Source organism: Poecilia reticulata, chromosome 23 (assembly GCF_904066995.2).
Source record: "Poecilia reticulata chromosome 23, P_reticulata-male-v2, whole genome shotgun sequence".
NCBI classification, from domain to species: Eukaryota; Metazoa; Chordata; class Actinopteri; order Cyprinodontiformes; family Poeciliidae; genus Poecilia; species Poecilia reticulata.
Window position 1 is genome coordinate 4,380,324 of NC_088852.1, and position 20,701 is coordinate 4,401,024.

The following is a 20,701-nucleotide window of genomic DNA, read 5'->3' on the forward strand; positions in this document are numbered from 1 at the left end:
GCAGACTACCATGTAGAGAGAAGTTATATATGGGCAGAACAAATTTCCATTTAACTTCTGTTTGGCTTTTCTAATGAATACAAAAAACAAACAAAGAAAATCACAGTTTGTGCATCTGTTCACCAAAATAACAGCTCACTGGTGTTTTAACAAGAATAAAAAAAAGATTGTCTTTATACTCTATTCTGGTAAAAGGTGTAAATCAATCAATAAAAAAAAACAATTCATGTGTATTGTATGTTTTAAAATGTGCAATGTTGCATTTATGTGTTTGTGATGTCAAGACTAGCATTTCAGTCACAAAAATAAAACATCCATGCATAAAAATGCACTTTAGACACAAGGGGCAATTAAATTAGGTGGCAATAATAATATTAATTATAATTGAATTTGTAAACAAAATAAAGGCAAACAAAAAATAACTGACCGCTCTTCTATTTAGGGGTCTAAACTTTGTGCCTGCAGATGGCGCCAGAGGGAAAAAGGATTAAATAGAGTAAAACAGAACCAGAAACAACAGAAAACAAGATCAGTTCATATATCTTTACATGAGGTTATAAGCATGACATCAGCTCTTCTTGTACATGGTGTCTCATAAGATGGAATGAGCTTTCTCTTTTAGCCTGTACATTTTTTTACATATTAACAGCAGCTGAACACAGATGGCTCAAATCAGGTGGGTTGCTTGCAGGACATCCTCCCGTTACTCACAGGCCAGCTTGTTGTCAAAGCTCGACAGACCAATGGCAAAAGCTTGAAGAGCACTCATAGGGTAGCTGTAGTCAAGGGTGAAGATGTCTTCGGCAACTCTTCCAAACTGCATGATGATGTAGTCAGCTGTGGTTGGAGGAAACGCCGTGTTCAGTCCGCAGTCACACACACACACACACACAAGGCGATGTCACGTATTGAAGGATACACTCACGGTCGTTGTCGTGTACTATCTGGAAGTTTTTCACCGAAGCTTGTGTTACGCGGCCGTGGAAGTTCAGAACGTAAGACTGGGTGTCTTCGTTCCAAACGGGGGCCTTGTTGTGCAACTCAATCAGGTTTTCCATCACGTTGCTCTGCCACCTGCTCACCAGGGTCTCTTGTTCCTGCCACATAAACCAAAACATGCTAATGCTTCCTCCAGAAAATATACACACCCCTCGCCGTCTCAAATTTATAAATACGATCCTGTGCAACAATTTGTCAGATTCAGAAGACATCTAATCAGCAAACTGTTCTAGAATTGCAGCGTTCATGGTGGCAACGTAACAGAACTCCTTTAGGTAGTTAATCATTCTGATCTGTTCTTTTTGGCTGAGGTGTTGCTTTAATGAATTCCTCGGTTTTCAATGCTGTGCAGATGGAAGAATTGTTGCTCTCACTTTTTTTTTTTTTTACTTTCAAACAGTTGTCATAATGCATATCCATGGCAACAAGTGTTTTTTTAAAAGTGGGAGCAGCTGATTCACATGTTAAAACCTTAACTACAACTGCAAATCCCAGAGAAGTTGACAATGAACCAATTGATGATGTTATCTTGGACATGTTACTAATGACACCACTGCCACACACCAACAGTCTGCAGTCAGAGGCTTTCTCAGACTCGTTGCAAGCCTGACTGCTACTGGAGTGAAAGACTAAAGAACATAACACAAAGAAAGTTGTTGAGAAGTTTCAAGCAGATTCTTAACCCAGTATGTATGACATAACTGCAAATGTACTAAGATATGGTCGTCCACCTAAAGTAACAGGTCAGGCGAGGAGAGTTAAAGATAATTAACGACACAGAGTTCAGAGGAAATACTTTTGCATAAACCTTTTTTCTGTTGGACTCACATTTTGAGGCCTTACAGGGATCCGCTCATAGTTCAAGTTCATCCCTGGGAGGAGAACGGTCATTTTACGTGGCCCTTTGAATCCCAGCAGGTTGGTATCCTGCCAAAAAAAAAAAAAAGATTGCACAACGATGTGATAATGTCACCATAAAGGACAAGCTCAACAGCATCTTGGTTTTTTGCTACTGGCTCACATAGCAGATTGCAGCCAGCTCCTGTCGTGTGTTGCTTTCTTCCAGCAGCGTCCCGAGGTTTTTGCCGGGATTGATGCCGTTGTCATACACTGTGAATTTAGTACCCGTGTAGTTGGACCTGATTAAAGAGAAAACACACGTAACACACATAACTATTTATGTTATAAATAGCTTTGCAGGTTTACTTCTTATATTTTAAAACAATTTCTGTTAAACCAACATCCCCACAAATGTGTTTTAGCCTTGAAACTTTCCCGTGGCGGTCATTTTGCCCAGTCGCTCTTTTATTATTAGATCATGAACTCTGACCTTAACTGAGGCAAGTGAGCTCTTTAGAGCTTTGGATGTTATTCTGGGATGTTTTGGGACTTCCTGGTTAAATTGTTTATTCGCTTTTGGAGCATTTATTTGTTTACGTTTCTGAGCAAAGCTAAAGGGCTAATTCACCTTTTTTTTTAAGAAATCAGGACTTCAGTTGTGCATTCAGAGAGAACAAACCTGAACAGGATGATTCCCACATTTTTTAGAGATTTGTTTTAATTTACATTTATTCACTCTTATTTCCAAATTTATAAGCAGAATCTTAGAATTAAATGGACTAAAAAACAACAACAAAAAACATATTATTCTACATCTATTTGATTATCTAGGAAACTATTTATAATGTTTAAAACTATAAACAAAAAAGCATTTGGCTCGCCTCAGTTTGCCGATGAAGCTCTCTCCGTCTCGTGTCAGATCCGTGGCATCCACTGAAATCAAGTAGTTGGATGTTTTGCTCTTCTTTCTCTTTCTTCCAGCCAACAAAAATGCCTGCAGAGAAAAAGATATTGTAAGATTAAAAATAGGGACCCGACTTCACGAGTAACATAAATAAGTTAATTTGTCTGGCTTTCACCTTTCTTTCTTCGTCTCGCTCCATGTGCATGAAGTAGGTGGGGTAGAGGCCGCGGTCCATGCCCTTCTTGTCCCGAGTAATCCTGCATTTAAAGATGACGCCGCGAGGAGCCGGCAGCAGCACAAACTCCTCCAGGTTGGCTGCGTCTGCAAGGACGCTTTCTGCAGAAAGTGATCCGGGGATTACCGCCTCCTGGGATAAAAGGGGAACAGTGCAGCACTTAAATGTCCTGGAAGTATCTGAATGAGTCGGTAAGCGAGCGGTAGAAGTTGGTGCAAAACTCACGGGAGCGTTTTTGCCACTGGAAGCCGATGCGGGCCTGGGTGTGTCGGCGTTGGAGAACAGAGAACCCGTCCGTTCCTCGTTTGCCTCGTCTCCATGCTCGCTGGCTTCATCAAAGTTCATGCTTCCACACAGGCCTGTCGAACGGCACGAGGAAAAAAAGCATGAGCACAGATCGGCAAAACGGGAATTCCTTTTGGGAAGCTTTATCACACAAGGCATGAAGGCAGAAAACATGGCGGAAATCCTCCTCTTTTTAAATAAATCTCTGGAGAGGATTAAAGAAGACAGCTCGTTCTGCTCTTCGATACATGAAAAGTATTTCTATGGATTATGCAACACTTGGGAAATGTCTGACTCTTGTTTCTCTGGAATGATCTACGGGGCATTTCTTCTTCCACAGGGAGACGGCTGGCTGCTCTTCTATGCAAAAAAAAAATAAAAAATCTTAACAATTCCAATAATTACTGAATCATTTCAAATCAGAAACAGGATGAAAATGACTCAGCTCTGCAAATGCCAGAGTTTTTTTTTTTTTTTTTTTGTGAGGCTTAACACTGGGAGCCAGGCAGTCATGCAGATGTAAAATGATTCCAGCAGACGGAAGGCCTGAGGCATCTGTCTGCTCATTGATAATTGGATTTATCAGCCAAGACGTAGCTCTTGGCTGCTGCTAGACCCAACTTTAATTCACTGCTAGAGAGAAGTGGTGGTCCACTGGTGCTAAAGCAGCTCAGGAAAGGACAGAAATTATAACACAGTGACTATTCTAACTTGTTATAGCATTTAAAAGTGATAAATAAGTTAGCTCAATTCAGTTCAAAATCACCTTATTTATCCCAAAGGGAAATGAAATGTCACAATTTATATTGTCAAAGAAACTACAAAGAATCTTTGTGGATTAGGGCTGGAAGGGTCTGCAGGATCACATCTAAACACTGGCTGTGAGTTCAGCTCAAAGCAGCATACACAAAGAGCTAACTATGCAAAAAAATATAATAGTTGAAATCTTTTTTTTTTTTTTAAAGAAAGCAACCAAACAAAATCCCTTGTTTTCCTGAGAAAACAGAATGAATGGAGACCTTGTGGCACCAAGCAGACCTTCTTTCTGTAGCAGCTGGTGGATGTCGGTCTTGGGCTCCAGCAGAGTGGCGGTGTCGCCGTCTTGTTCCGTTTCTTCGGCTGCAGGACTCTGCGGCTGAGGCGGAGGCGAAGACTGATGGCGGGGCTGCGGTGACGAGGGCTTGCTCACTGACCGAACTTGGATTTTGGTTCCCAGATCACCGGCTTCTGATCCCAGGAAAGCTGCCGGTCCATCAATACCTACAACAGTTGGAAAGTTATTATTATTCTGCTATCTTTACATCGAGAGACACTCTATCCACTGTTTTGTATTTAATCATTAGAAATCATCTTAAAACCTTTGGTAGTTTAGTATTTTTGATCAATTATGTCAATCACAACAAGAATATACAATGTAAAGTTGCATATAATGCCCCATTTTTATTAACTGTGGTTCAGATCCCTATTTGGGCTAATTGGCTTTTATAAAATATGTCTGATTAAGACTTTGAATGAAACCAAAATAACTATGAGCAGCAACTTAAACATGTCAGAACATGTATTTTAATCCTCTGGAAACCTTTTTACTTTAATAACTAAGGTGACAGATTGATTCACTATTAATAAAACATTAAACAGGACAGGTTTTTATTCCATCAATCTGCCAAATGATGAAGGAAGAGGAACTAATGATGTTCTCCTCAGTTAGAAGTTTATGCACAAATAGAATCCAGTTATCTTTTAATCTATGATTAAAAGATGCATGTAAATATAAGAGAGAAGCTAGCATTACTTTATGTACTTAATGATTGAACGCATAGCTTGAAAGACGTTTTTATGTAATTTATGCTGCTTTTTATTTTTTTTAAAAACACTCTTATGCGACAGCGACGACGTCGGAACATGCTGTTTAAGAGATTCCTGCGTTTGATTCTCTCACCATCAAGGATGACGTCGCTGCTGATGCTGAGTTGAGACTCCACCAGCGGGTCCTGCTCGTCGCAGTGCCGCGTCCTGTTGCGGCGGGGCCGGGCCTCGGTGTTGGGCTGGACCATCATGGGCTCCTGACGTTTCCGCCGCTGCTTCTGCTCCAGCAGCGCCCGCTGTGAACGCAAGGCATCATGGGACCTCAGGCTTTCAGATAACGTTCAGGCTGACCTTCCCCAAACAGCTGATCACGTGCTCATGAAAAAATAACTAATTATTCAATGTTTGATGTGAAGAGGTCGAATGCAGCTGAGGTGGAAAACATTACAGAGTGGAGGGTAATTACATCTACATGCATGATGAGATGCAACCCAGTAAATGCTGCAAAAAGCCTGCCTAATAAAAAAAAATAAAAACTGGTCTGCATTGCACCTGCTACTTGACTGTGATTTAAAATAGAGATATCTAATGCAGTGTGCTCCTGCAAACGCCTTGTGGTTATGATGTACATGCAGAACCTCTGCTCTCCTACCCCAACTGTGATCAGAGCAGCGAATGGGATTACGCAAGCGGATTAATTAGTGTGCCAAACGCACAACAACACGTCCCGATGAGTGATGCTGTTCAGTGAGCTGGACGACACCAGGAAGCCTGGCGTCAGATTTGGCAAACCAAAAACGGAGCTTTCATAATTCATCAGTCAAAAACTAGACAACATCTGTTTTACCGTTTTTTTTCTTTTTCCTTTTAGTGAACTAGAAAAGCATCAGTTACAGATCTCAAGTGAAAATGTGCACACACTGGCACCCCAACCTGTCAATATGAGGGAATTTAATAATACAATTTCATTTAGAATAAATCTACAGAGGCATTTTACTATTTTGTACAGATTTATAAAGATTAGTAAAAAAAAATTTAAATGTGTGGAAGATCTTACCTCCTCATAAGATCCTCTTAGTGCAGAAAATGTCAAGGATTCTACAGTTTATTTAAGAAATCAGTATGAAAATAAATCTCAAAAGACAATTATTATAAATCAATCCATAATTGTGCTTGTTATTCAACAACAGTAAAGTGTTTTAAAGAAGCAATCAAGACTCTGTAGTTTATTTTGTCATTCTGGAGCTATTTTAATCCATTGTGAGGTTTAATTCTTTTGTTATGACTGAGAACTGAACATTTACAGATCAGGAAGTGACTTAAGGCGTTCACAGTCGTCCCTGTGTGAATCAAAACATCAGGAAAATGAAAACTGGACAGAGTTCAAAGCAGATACTGACCATGATTACAGTTTTAGTTTAGTTTTTTTTTTAAAGTCCAATGCAAGGAACACACTCGCCTAAACTTTTCTGGATAAAAGAGAAAACTGTTCAAAACCTCACAATGAAACACTAAAGTAATGTTGGTAAAGTGCAGCTTTCTCCTGTTTGACACAGATAAGCAAAAACAAAGATTAAATGTACAAACCTGTTCCATTGTGCAAAAATTATTGATCCTATAGAGCAAAAAATGACACAGAGCCCATTTTTTTCCAGACAATAAAGGAAGGAGACCAAATGAATGCTGGCTTTTCTTTGTCTCCTTTTCTGAAGCTCACAATCGAAAAGTTGATGGCCTCGTCTGCATAATGTGCTCCTCTGACAGAAAAGGCCTATCTCACTATGACAAGCAGCAGAGTGTGTCTGTGCAGCCACCGTTGCTAACTGAATGAGCGGTCATTAGCGTCGGAAGGAGGGGACAGATAAAGGGGCTCCCAGTGAAAAATGCTTTCTTAGTTTTGTCTATATGAAAATGCATTCAGGACTTTTTCATATAACATGTACCTAACATATACGCTTTTTCTTTTACATATCATTCATTTATCATAATTTTCATGTATTCACATTTAAGCAAAGCAGTTCATGTGTTTCCTGATAAGAACAGAAGTCTCCATATGCCTCTTTGGGACTTTGGGTTAAGTGTGAACCAGAAACCTCTGGCGGAGTTAAACGTCCACCAGAGGTCCACCTAAACGTCCACCAGAGATCCACCTAAACGTCCACCAGAGATCCACCTAAACGTCCACCAGAGGTCCACCTAAACGTCCACCAGAGATCCACCTAAAGGTCCACCAGAGGTCCACCTAAACGTCCACCAGAGGTCCACCTAAACGTCCACCAGAGGTCCACCTAAACGTCCACCAGAGATCCACCTAAACGTCCACCAGAGATCCACCTAAACGTCCACCAGAGATCCACCTAAACGTCCACCAGAGGTCCACCTAAAGGTCCACCAGAGATCCACCTAAACGTCCATCAGAGGTCCACCTAAACGTCCACCAGAGATCCACCTAAACGTCCACCAGAGGTCCACCTAAAGGTCCACCAGAGGTCCACCTAAAGGTCCACCAGAGATCCACCTAAAGGTCCACCAGAGATCCACCTAAAAGTCCACCAGAGATCCACCTAAACGTCCACCAGAGGTCCACCTAAACGTCCACCAGAGGTCCACCTAAAGGTCCACCAGAGATCCACCTAAAGGTCCACCAGAGATCCACCTAAACGTCCATCGGAGGTCCACCTAAACGTCCACCAGAGGTCCACCTAAACGTCCACCAGAGGTCCACCTAAACGTCCACCAGAGATCCACCTAAACGTCCACCAGAGATCCACCTAAACGTCCACCAGAGATCCACCTAAACGTCCACCAGAGGTCCACCTAAAGGTCCACCAGAGATCCACCTAAACGTCCATCAGAGGTCCACCTAAACGTCCACCAGAGATCCACCTAAACGTCCACCAGAGGTCCACCTAAAGGTCCACCAGAGGTCCACCTAAAGGTCCACCAGAGATCCACCTAAAGGTCCACCAGAGATCCACCTAAAAGTCCACCAGAGATCCACCTAAACGTCCACCAGAGGTCCACCTAAACGTCCACCAGAGATCCACCTAAACGTCCACCAGAGGTCCACCTAAACGTCCACCAGAGATCCACCTAAAAGTCCACCAGAGATCCACCTAAACGTCCACCAGAGGTCCACCTAAACGTCCACCAGAGGTCCACCTAAAGGTCCACCAGAGATCCACCTAAAGGTCCACCAGAGATCCACCTAAACGTCCATCGGAGGTCCACCTAAACGTCCACCAGAGATCCACCTAAACGTCCACCAGAGGTCCACCTAAAGGTCCACCTGTCTTTCCACCTAAAGGTCCACCAGAGATCCACCTAAACGTCCACTAGAGATCCACCTGGTGGACGTTTAGGATTTCTGCTGACGTTTAGGTAATGCATAAAACTGTAAATCGGTGATCCTGGCGAGACAGTCGTTTGAGAATGAGAGCTCTGAACAAACCTGTTCACATCAGAGTAGAAATCACAACGTCAACCTGAACGCTGCCAGAATCTCTTTTTCTACTCTACTAGGATTGCAGCCACAATCAATCCGACATACAATAAGAGCTAAGCTGCAAGAAAACAACAAACAGAAATCATGTGACTGGTCAAACGTTGCCATTTCATGAAGAAAACTCCAGTTCCCACCTGTCTTTCCAGCTTCTGTTGCATTAAACTGCTGCCGTCATCTTCAATGCCACTGTAGGAGAAAAGCAAATATGAAGGATTTACACGTTTTTCTCAAGAAAAAAAATGAATGTAATGTCCTACTTCAGCATCTTTTTTTTTTTTTTTTTGCAAAGTCAGTAAGACCTACTTTTATTAACTAAGCATTACTCAAAATTACTGAGCAGAGAGACGTTTATCATCATGTTCTGAAAATAGGAAAGGAGGACGACCTGCAGTGTAGGAGCTGGTGTGCATTTACATTCAGCACCTTTCTAAAGAGACATGTTGCTAAGCTACAGTGGCGAGAGAGCAGAACAATAGTAGAAGTCACTACTGTCAACCCCGACTCCACGACCTGAACAGACCCAAATCAAAACTCAAGAGTGATTCACCAATCAAGCTCATTTCTCTTTCATCTGAAATATCACACGTTCTCGTGGAGAGAAAGGACTTTGTTCGTAGATCAAAGCTGCATGTACACATACAGCATGATGTGAACTCATCAGATGCGTTGAATTTCCAACTATTTCTGTCATTGTCATACATTTTCTCCAGCTGCAGATTTCAGCTGATGACTCACATCACAGAAGGACTCTGGACGGCCATTTCTGAACGCACAAAGCAGACACGCGTGCTTTGATAAGTCTGTCTCCCTCAGCACAATGTGGAGCCTACTTGTCAGCACAGGCATGACTCATACAGTCATTATGCTACCCTTTGCCAAAATTGATCATCTTGCACAAGTGAGTGCCATGCATTGACTAATAAATCCCTCAGTGTTGTTACTGGTAAGCAGATGGGTCACCTGGGAGGTCCATCTGGCATCTGAGACGGAGGGAAGGGACTGGAGACTGATAGTAGATCTTAATTACACATATGAGAATATTATTTAAAGGGAAGGAGCCGGGATTAAGACCTGCAAGTAGACAAAGTAGTGAGATGTTGGCCAACTCATTAGCAAGTCATTACGGCTGTCTGCGAAACTTGTTTCCTGTTGTAAAAACGAGTATTAACAATTTTCTGGGTCCCACATTTGTAATTAGATATCTCTGAAGAGCATCTTAAGTGGTTTCTAATATTATATGTTCCGATACTTTTTCAGCTTTTGACCTACAAAACAGTAGAAGTGTCACGTAATAATAATTACTAAAGGTTTAGATTAAAAAATATATATATATATATTTTTCATAACAAATTTAATTGCTCAATGCGTTTATGCCAACTAATTTTATCTCTTCTAACATTTATGGCAAAATACTATTATTTCTCAAGTTATTTTGATTTCTGGAAAGGACCAAAAAAGGTTTATCCATTATCTGCTCTGGATATCCATAACCCTAACTTCTTGTTTCATACTGAAAGCTGTTACAGATGAAGGATTATGTTATTGTGGATTGTGGTTTACCTCGACATCGAGTTGGAAGAGAAGTTGTTAGAGCTGGAAGGTCTTCGGCGAAAAAGGGAAGAGAAGATTATGTGGAGAGAAAAATACGCCAGTCAGTTCAACAACAGTGAAAAAACAATTCTAGAGAAGCGAATAAAAGGGCAGATTCACCAAGTAATTGGCATTAAATGAGTCCAACTCTCCTAAAAGACACCACCTGGCAAACATTTAAACGTGTTAAGCATATAATTAGAGGAAAATACTCTATGTATATTTATATCTGTCAGCCATAGCAAAGAACATTGCATTGTGAAAGACTAGGGCTGTTTGTGATAATCTGTGAAATCGATACGTCTGATAAAACTGACGAAGGAGCAAAGGGGGAAAGGAGATAAAGACTAAATACACAAAACAGTAAATATCCTACGTTTTATCTTCAATTCAATCATTCCACTGTTTCACAATTAAAACAAATATTAATTTAGAAATGTCTTTCCAAATGGGATTCTAAAAAGGCCAACAAGCACAACATTCCTCAGCATTTTTTTTATTACAAATTAAACTGGTTGACATCGAGTAAAAAAAATCTCTTATTCATACAAAGTCAGACGGAGCCTCATCAGTGCTGGAAGTGATCAATGTTTCATTAGTCTCTCACAGCTTGGGTGACAGGAGAAGGACAAGCAACTCTTGCACCTTCATCATGTGTCAGGCCGCGGTAACCATGGAGATCGTAGCCCCATCAGCAGAACACCTCCAGCAGCATTGATTAAAACCTCCAGTCACATCTTGTACTTTACAGTAATTGGAGGCCTTTAGCACTTTGCTGTAAAGATTTACAGACTTGAGTTGTGAGGATGTGTCCAGAAATGAGACGCTTAACCGGGCAACCTGCAGCAAGACGACTTTTAATTAAATATTAAATGTAAACAAATGGCATTGAGAGTGAAGTCTGTCTAACAAACTGGTGAATCGACATGTCGTCTAAATAGGGCTGTATAATTCTAATAGACAAATAAATGCAGAATTTATTTTCTTCAGACATTTCTAGCACTTCTTGCACCCATTTCCACATGTCGTCACCACAGACGTGACTGTTGACTAGAAAAATGTGATATAAAATCTTTATATGGCTCCCACAATGTCTCTGGAAAACACAGTAAAAGTGACTCAAAATTTTCTGCAAACAAGGTCCAAGACTCAGCAACTAGTTTTATATGAAAAAAAGGTTCATCAGGAGTAGCTATGGTCTTTTAAAATACCAAGTTAGCAAGAAAAAAAGTGCATCGATTAATAATCAGTCACAGGTATGAGGAGAGGTTACAAGCAACAAATGAGCTACTGTTTGTAATTTGAATAAATCTAACTTTCAGATTACCCATAACGTCTAAACAGAACAAAAAAAGGTGACTATAAGGTTTAGAGATGTGCCGATCAGGTTTTTTCCTGCCGATACCGATTCCCATCATCCATGAGGGCCGATCACCGATACCGATCACTGATACCGATCACATAATTATTATTTTTTTAATCATAAGCACTACCGGTTACATTATGTGGAAAAAGGAACCATGAATTTGCCTTAATTTAGACAAAAACTTGTTTTTAATAACTTTTTCCAAGAAAAAAACAAAACAGGCATTGTGCAAATCGTACTGCTATCAGTAATACCATCTTTAACAGACTGATAACATATGAAGGCTCTGAAGAGGCTAAATAATGCAAAGAGCCAAAATAAAACATCTCAACATTGCCAAAGAAATTCAAGTATAAAACTTAACATTCAAAGGCAAATACAGGATCCATTACAATAAACAATCCTGAGTTACTGAATGAAACCTTCCTGATAGCATGGCGGCTAGCTGATTACTGCTAGTTCTGATTGGCTGTTTCTGACTGAGTGGAGTAATTATGCAGAGCAGGGAGGAGATCGATTATTTTTTTAGAGATTATCTGTCTCATGTTAGGACAGCGAAAGTTTTAATACGTATGTAAAATGTATTTTTTTAGGTTAGATGCTGCAGCTTTAAGCAGAGGTTCGGTGTGAGAGTCACTACCAGGTGGAGCAGAAGCGGCGCTCCGTCTGTGAAATATTACTACCTGTAGCGTAGCAGTGGTTCAACAGCAAGAGCAGAACCAGCGTCTTACATCGCAGCTCAAAGACTTAAATTATTTGCGGGTTATTTGTTTAGCTTTCTGACCGTCATGCTAATCCGGGTGAGTGTTTGTAGCTGTACTGCAGTGAGCCTCGATGAAGCCAAACTCCGTCAAGTATGCCATTGTTTTTATGTCGTATTAGCTTCGTTGTGTTGATGAATTTTGACGTGCTTCAATTTTCCGCCCCAACACGCAAACGTCTTCAATCACTCAGTGCGTGATAGCTCCACATCGCTTAGGATTTGTTGCTGCGCGTTTGTGCAGTGTGAAGGAAAGAGGAGACCAGCTGCACAGGCAGGCTGAGAAATGAGAAGCAGCTGATCGGTTTGTGTGATCGGCAACAAGGGACCGTGATCGGCGATCACTGATCATACACTTTTTCACGGAAATCGGCCCATTATGATCGGTGGCCGATCGATCGGCACACCTCTAATAAGGTTTATTTCAGAGTATTTAATGCTTTCAGTTCCAGAAAATAAGATTTAACAAAAGCACCACATTTCTCAAGAAAGTCAACAAGAGCGGGATCTCCTGGTGGGGCAGATAAACACGGTGCTAAATTTAAAAATTTATGAATAACACATGAAAAGCAAAGTAGTTTAATACAGTCTAAATTTCTGTGAACAAAGATGTGTTGACTTAATAATAAATGAGCTCAATAAACAGATTTTTAGATGGTATTATAACTGGAACAGCAGCTAATCTTTGCTCCATTGCTAACATCCACCTTTTCTTTTTTTGAAGACACATTTAAAGGTCACTGAGGATGTTGTTAGTTACATGCCTGTTCAAATCAGCCAGCCAACAGCACACACACACACACACACACACACACACACACACACACACACGACTGGACAGACACAAATCACCAACTCTAGTTACAGCAAGCACGGTCACAAGCCGATGCTTTGAATAAGTAACGACATGGTGGCAGAAACATGAGCAAGAAGTACAAGAGTGAACTGCAAGGCGCTCTGACCACCTGCCAGCTGATTGGTCAGGAATATAAGGCAAAGCATGGACAAAATGCTTTAGCTCTGCTAAAGGCTACGTTGTATTCTAGTCGTCTGTTGCAAAAGACAGAAAACACATTAGTTGGACAGGAGAGTGGTTAGAATGTCCCTTCTCTAACATCTCTATAGAAACAGAAATTTCCAATGGAAAACAAAGCTAAGAGTCTGTCGGTATGAGCTGCTACCTGTACGACCAGCGGCTGTAGACCGGATGAGATCCTTCAGTCTTCATGGACTCCATGGTTGCAAATGTCTAAATGCTAATCCAGGTATTTTCCTCCAATGGTGAAAAAAACTTTCCCTCAAACTTGCGGTTAAACTTTCTTCTCTGCCCAACCCACACACACGCACGCACACGCGCACACACACTCGACCTCCACGCTCCGAGATCTCTGGCAGATATTACAAAGAAGCGGCAGCTCTGCTATCTTCCACCCATGGGAGTGACAGTTACCCAGCGCTAAGGTACACTGAGGTTGTGAGGCTTGTGCCGTTGCCATGGCTTCACACTTCAGACAATGCACAAGACAGAATCTGTCCGGAAGTGACAGGGCTAAATGTCAATGTACTGAAAATAAGTAAATAAATAAATAAAAGACAGCAAAATTCTATCAAGTATAGATGCCTCTAAAAAGATAAAAACATAAAGTAGCTCATAATTGTGAAGAGAAAAGAAAAGTATATATAGTACAAGTTTCTGACAGATTCTGGTGCATCTATCAAACCACAGCTTCTTATTCTGTCTGGCATCTTTTAAAAAATGCTTCATTTGAAAGACGGGAGCAATTAATCGCGTGAATCATGATTAATTGATTACTGAAATAATTGGCAACTCATTTAGTAATCAAGTAATCATTAACTGGATTATAAAAACTCTGAAAACATGCAATTTGCTGAAAGATCGACACATGACCAACCAAAGGAATGCTAAGTTATTGCATTTTAGGAAGCAAAACGTTTATTTTCTTATTTAAATAAGGCATTGAAATTTGCATTTTTAATCCAAGCTTTTGGTGGTTTAATGAAAAATCTGCTGAAACTGACTATTTTTTGTCCAGTCGTCCAGTCAATCGTCAGAATAAATCAGCACTATTGGAAAGTTGTGGCACTTTAAAACTACAAATGTCTCCAAAAAATGTTTCCCTTTTCAACATTTTCACAGCTCAACGGCCTGCAGAAGGTTTTCAGCTCTGTCAATGTGACGCTGGAAAAGTGCATACATGGTTTTTAAAGGGAACCGATAAGATTATCCTTTTCTAAAAAAAAAAACATGATGTATAACCATAATCTAGTTGCTAGGAAACCAGCATCTCCCTATTTTGACACCTATTTTACCAAAGTAAGAAAATGGGAGTACGTTGTGTGTTTGTCTAAAACTGCATATAAGTCCAGTGTTGATAAGCGTGGGACTCTTTCACCAGAGGGAGTAATTATTGAGCTCCAAACAAACGATGGAAATAAGCCGCAAGAGTTGATAATAATACCGGTTCCCACGGGAACCCCGAAGCATCACCTTCCACCACCGACTCTCCAGCAGCGATCCTTTGCTGTGTTTCAGCGAAACGCAAGAAATGTAAGTTGCTGATTACCGACAGCGCTCTTTGCAAACTCCTTCCTGGAACAATGACTCACCACGGCAGGGAACCAAAAATGTTTAGCGAAATTTACATAGTTCTCCAGCAGTATGCGTAAGAAAATACCACAAATTTCACACAGCTCTCCAGGCATTCGAGAAAAGAGCTTCGTCGGGTTAAATGTGTGTGGAGTTTGCATAAATAAACCACTCGACCACAAGTCATGGTTCCAGCTGCCGAGGTACACCAATGTCCGAGTTCAGATATTTCAAAATGATTTACACAGTGGTGCAGTTTCAATTTTGAGGATAAATGGAATAAACTGCTCAGGATTCAACGCAGAGGCCTTTTTACTTCACGTTTTTTTTTTTTCCTTCTCAAACGGCAGTCTGACCAACAACACCAACAAACTACACCGACCTTCCACTTTCATCTCTTGGCTGATGTAAGCAGCTCATGTAACACTGCATAGGCATGCTGTTATGAAAACTGTCGCTCTTTAAACAGCTCATCCCAGCATGCGCAGCGTGGGATCCGTAACAGCAGAAAATCTGCCAAGTTTCTCAGCATTCAGCAGCTTTTAACGTACGAACCCCAGATTCAGTGTCAAATATTTCACACTGAATATCAGAGAACGTCGATGGCGCGTTCGCCTCGAGACTCTGACTGGTTTGCAAGAGTTGGAATAGAAAAGCAACACCCATCCACTTCTTCTGGAAATACTGAAGCGGCCATTTGTGAATTGTCACACAAGCTGACTAGTTTGGGTGAGTCCACAGAGCGGTGAGCGATCCAGCTGGTATGCTGATGAGAGATGTGTTTATTTCTGCCATGATGACAAAAAGCAACACTGAAGAAACACAACAAAAAACAAAAGAATAAATATCCAAGATGGTAGCATCTGTTGCACAGTGGCGCAGCTGGTAGAGCTGTTGCCTTGCAGCAAGAAGGTTCTGGGTTCGATTCCCGGCCCCGGTCTTTCTGCATGGAGTTTGCATGTTCTCCCTGTGCATGCGTGGGTTTTCTCCGGGTACTCCGGTTTCCTCCCACAGTCCAAAAACATGACTGTGAGGGTTAATTGGCTTCTCCAAATTGCCCCTAGGTATGAGTGTGTGTGTGCATGGTTGTGTGTCTCTGTGTTGCCCTGCGACAGACTGGCGACCTGTCCAGGGTGAACCCGCCTCTCGCCCGGTAAGCTAGCTGGAAATAGGCACCAGCAACCCTCCCGACCCCACTGAGGGACAAGGGTGTAAGAAAATGGATGGATGGATGGATGGATGGATGGATGGATGGATGGATGGATGGATGGATGGATGGATGGATGGATGGATGGTAGCATCTGTATGTCAGGCATATAGCAAAAGTATTCCTAAAGAGATTAAATCACAAACTTGCTTGAATCCTAAACTGGACTGGCACTGCAACAGGAAACGATTTGAAGTTACTTTGATTTCTATCTGGAAAATAAAAGATGTGAGACTTGTGCTCCACAGTTTTAATTGCATGCAGCTCTCAAAACAAAACAGAGCTCTCATCACAAACTTTCTAACTCATCCAAAAACGTCCCTTCAGTCTGATCAGGTTCATATTAGAACTGCACAATGATTTCAATCAAAATCATCACAGTATCAATGTGTGCATTATCATCACAACTGCAAAGGAGTCATTGGATGTGATAATTATTAGATTTTAAAGTTTCAGATGCCTTGCATTCAAACTTGTCTAGCCAATAATACATTTAGCCAGTTGAACAAACTTTCAATGACCTTTATGCCCACATCTGATAGAGATCAGTAACAGAGATGCCAAAAACTCGGCAAGAGTTTGTGGACATCGAAACAATGGAAAGGAAAGGGAGGAGGGACAAAAAAGTGGCTTAAATGTAACAATAAACTCCTAAAAAAATACATACACAAAGTCATTTGTAAGCTCCATAAAAATGTTCCATTTGTTACTATACTTAGTAAGTAAAGGTTGCAATAGTAACCTTTTCCTTTGAGGCTTCACTTTGTTTTTTCCCATTTCAGTGCCAGCAAATTTAGCATTTTCAAAACCCAGCCTTTATAAAAATGTCCTTTTACTTACTTTGTGATGTTGGAGGTGACATTTTAAACATGTATCTCAGGCTTTAAATAAGTGAAGCACAAAGTAAAGGGATTAATATGTTGGACAACTTTCAGCAATTTTTAACATGCCGGTGTCGGACTGTAAAGTAAAACTCTCCACATTTTTCACTGTAGAGAGGGAAAGAAAATATACATAAATAACATGTAAAACAATTTGGTTATCGGTCATAACAATAAGAATAACATCTAACATTTTAAAGTCAGTGCATCCCTACTTTAAACTGTACAGGTTGGTTCGCATGTTTATTTTACAAATGTAACAGTTTCTTGTTACTTCATATTCTGGGAGGAAACTTTTTTGTCATTATTAAAAAAAAACTTTTTAGCAGCTTATCAAAAACACAGTTGTTTATGGAAGCCCCAGTTCGCACAATGCAAAAAAAAAATGTAAAAAGCAATATTATTATAATTTCACATTTTTGTTTTTCAATATACTCTAATTGACCTAATGATAATTTGTGAATTTAACAGCTTACATTTATTCACAACAAAGAAAAACCCTTCTGTACTCATAGGCATGTTCAGGCATGACAAGATTTTCTTCTCTCGAAATCAAAGCTGCAGAACTTTGAGGATGTTTTCATATCATCTCTTGTAAAATGCATTTATCAGAAAGTGACTGAAATATGAAGCTGTGAATCAAAATTTCTTCCCAAAAACAAAAAATAGATCCACTGATTGGTTTAAACAAACCACTGGCAACAGGCTTGCTCTTTACTTTTGTCAAGTAATTCAACAATAAAAAACAATGTACTGTAGGATATGTACCACATTGTTTGCTCTTTTTAAAGTTCTTCCTTCTTTTTGTACTATAACGAGTTTTCTTTTTATTCTCTTCTTTCTTGTCAATAATGCTACAGCAGCGATTTTACGGGTAAATATTGCTACGGTTCATTCACTCGGCAAAAAATATCCCTCTATTGACTACAACTATTGATTAAAATAAGATATATTCACACAGGAAAAAAACGCGAGTGTGTTAAAAAGCCAGTGGCAGGATGTTAGATATTGCTGGTTACCGTTACAAGCTAACATTAGCTGTTTCTGTCTCCACTGTTCGCGGTGCTGTTTTTGGAAAAGTTGAAGGGGACTATTAAGTTTTTTTGTGCCTATGCAAATATGTTACCAACACTCGGATTCAGATCTTACATTTGAAAACACAGGCGGCTTCCGAACACAAACCGAAAGCAACATTATGAATTCCGCTCACCTTATACTGTAGTAACTCATGTTTGAGCACTGTTGCCAAGGGAAGACCATCCGGAGGGACTGCACTTTTTCTTGGACGCTGTTGTCGAGAGCACTGTTACCCTGTCCTTAGTTACCGACCATATCAAGAACCTGCCTTCCTATTGGTCCGCTCTTTCGTTAGGTGGGATTTAATTGGATGACATTCTGAAGAGGGGCGCAACGTCACGCCTAGTTTCTTATTTTGATTTTATTATGAAATATTCGCCAGACAAGTCAAAGGTGAGTCACGAACTCAAAAAATATTCATTAGAATAACCAAATAACAGCAATATTCATAATTTGGAATCATTCAAAAATAAGTAATTTTATCCGTACTTTTGAAAACAATGAGTAGAATTTTATTTGTATCAAAATGGTACATTTCATACCGATTCTAATAGTGTAGCTTTACAAGCACAAGGTTGCACATTTAAAAGCAGTTATAATGCGGTTTAAATCAACAATGCCTTAAATAAAATATATATTCTATATAATTTAATAATGATAATAATGATACTCTGCTAAAAATGGAAAATAAAGCTGCGTCTTTCACTTGTACCCCTTTGTTTTATATTCTGTTCTGCAACAGTTGAATAAGATTTATATGAGTCACCGAAGAAAAATTTTCTTTTTGAAATTATGTATTATGAGTTAGATTTTGAGTGGGCAAAATATTGGTGTATTTGACAGTAAAATGTGAAAGTAAACATAGTTATACGTAGATAATAGATTTAATCAGTGCTGTGTAATTTGTATTTTGCAGTTGGTAAAATAAGAGTATGCTTTATCTTGATTTATTACAGTAATACACAACAGTAATCTATACAATAAATCACAATATATAAAAAGAAATGACAAAAAATATTAGCAATGAATTAGTGCATCCGAGTCAGAAAGGAGCTCCCTTTCTTTTAACATCAACATCAGCCCCTTTCTCCTCCTCCATGTCACCTTCACCCCATAGTCCCTCTCTGGTGTGTCGGCCACCAAGGCTTCAGGTGGGCCCCTGCATGGTGATGTACATGACTGAGCAAACAGTAAAAATCTGGGGGAAGAAGAGGAACAGTTTACCTCTTCCCACATCCTTTCCGGAGTGTTCACATCAGGTGGGGGGCAAACACTGCTGACTTCTGTGGTTATCAGCTTGGTGGAGGTAGGTGTTGAAGCTCCCTCTGCTGGAATTCTGCATCTACTTGTCACTTCTTCAGATTGAATTCCAAGCCTATCCAAACGTCTACTGTGGGAGGCAGCGCCATCAGGAAGTGCTTCAGCATTCCTTTTTCTAGCTGTGACCAACTGCCTTTTTGGAGTGTCTGAGTAAGCCGAATTTGCAGTCCTTTTGCTGCGGCAAACGGATGCACGAGGTTGATTTTTGACTTTTGATACTGCACCTTTTGTTGTGGTTGTGGTCCTTGACTGTTTCTGAGACTGGTCCCGAATGCGAAATGGCAATGAGGGGTATTTGCATGTGTTGTTTTGTCTGGACAACTGACTACATTGGTCAAGTAAACTTGAGGTTTTCTGCCCATTTCTCCTCCCTTGTCTCTTTGGACGTGCAGCTGCAGATGAGCAGTCAAACTGTGGGTTTACCTGAAATTTTGAAACACTAAGTTAAATGGGTGATACAAGAATTGCAGTAATCTTTTACAGCTGGTACTAACATGGCCATGGGTTCCACATCAAAATTCTGTGTCCAAACTCAAATTACCAGATAACCAAGTTCACTATGATTTTATGGTGGATATTTCAGCAGTGGTGATATATGATATGATATGAAAACTTATAAAAACTTGTCTAGTTCTAAAATATCCCAGACATTTCCCATACTTGGCAGCTATAAATATCTTTTGCTTTATTTTGCAAACTCTAGGGTAAATCTACTTTTTATATTGATTTAACAAATCAAATTCATAACAAAGCAATGGACTTTGATCTGGGTGCATTTTTTCCATCACCAAAAGTGCATCTTTTAAAAGAATAAACAACAGAACTTACCCACGAATTAAGATCTGAGCTGTTATGTGTTAGTGACTCTGGAAAAAAATCCTTAGGGTTGACTGCAGCTCGGACTTCAGGCGCATGTTGAAGTTTGCTCCCTCCTACAGGCCGTTCGATAAATTGCAGGGCAGGCTTATCCGCCTTTATGGCTTTGCGGGGCATTAACATAAATCATTCCTGAACACCTGGAGGAAGATATGTCACAAAAAGTAAGCTTGAGTAAAAGTCCATACGGAAAATACCAAAATGTAACGTTTTAGAGTATCAATTAAGAAGTATACATTCAAATGCTTTCATTTCAAGCGCCTACTTTCTATAGTCTTCTTTCTGTCACGTTGTTCTTTGCGTAAGACATAGTATTCATAATTGACATATGTAAATAAAACTCAGTTATACAATTTATCTGTCCTGCTCTTTTTTCTTCTTGTCTTGTTAGGCATTGTTGTATTTCCCGGTTTTCTTCTTTTTCTTCCTCTGGTTCGATTAG

At 40.2% G+C, this 20,701-nt stretch overlaps 2 protein-coding genes across 5 annotated transcripts; both read right to left on the reverse strand.

The window, feature by feature from the left end:
• Positions 1-529: 529 nt before the first annotated feature.
• On the reverse strand, positions 530-18,330 carry tulp3 (TUB like protein 3). Of its 3 annotated transcripts, none has more exons than XM_008400401.3 (12): positions 18,197-18,330; positions 10,135-10,176; positions 8,709-8,760; positions 5,203-5,365; positions 4,302-4,523; positions 3,204-3,337; positions 2,919-3,110; positions 2,721-2,833; positions 2,021-2,138; positions 1,828-1,926; positions 926-1,097; positions 530-837 (listed from the first exon to the last, which is right to left on the reverse strand). In XM_008400401.3, exons 1-12 carry the CDS (start codon positions 18,244-18,246, stop codon positions 704-706), a joined length of 1,491 nt encoding a protein of 496 aa, XP_008398623.1. In that variant the 5' UTR covers positions 18,247-18,330; the 3' UTR covers positions 530-703. The 3 variants fall into 3 exon arrangements, with proteins under 3 accessions (XP_008398623.1, XP_008398622.1, XP_081460022.1); XM_008400400.3 differs by lacking the exon at positions 18,197-18,330 and adding an exon at positions 13,472-13,772; XM_081603896.1 differs by lacking the exons at positions 10,135-10,176; positions 18,197-18,330 and adding an exon at positions 9,535-9,626.
• A 664-nt stretch (positions 18,331-18,994) lies between these two features.
• rhno1 (RAD9-HUS1-RAD1 interacting nuclear orphan 1) lies at positions 18,995-20,698 on the reverse strand. 2 transcript variants are annotated; one of them, XM_008400403.2, is made up of 3 exons: positions 20,496-20,698; positions 20,212-20,399; positions 18,995-19,806 (listed from the first exon to the last, which is right to left on the reverse strand). In XM_008400403.2, the coding sequence occupies exons 2-3, from the start codon at positions 20,380-20,382 to the stop codon at positions 19,081-19,083; spliced, it is 897 nt and encodes a 298-aa protein (XP_008398625.2). In that variant the 5' UTR covers positions 20,383-20,399; positions 20,496-20,698; the 3' UTR covers positions 18,995-19,080. The 2 variants fall into 2 exon arrangements, with proteins under 2 accessions (XP_008398625.2, XP_008398624.2); XM_008400402.3 differs by having other exon boundaries at positions 20,525-20,696.
• Positions 20,699-20,701: the final 3 nt, after the last annotated feature.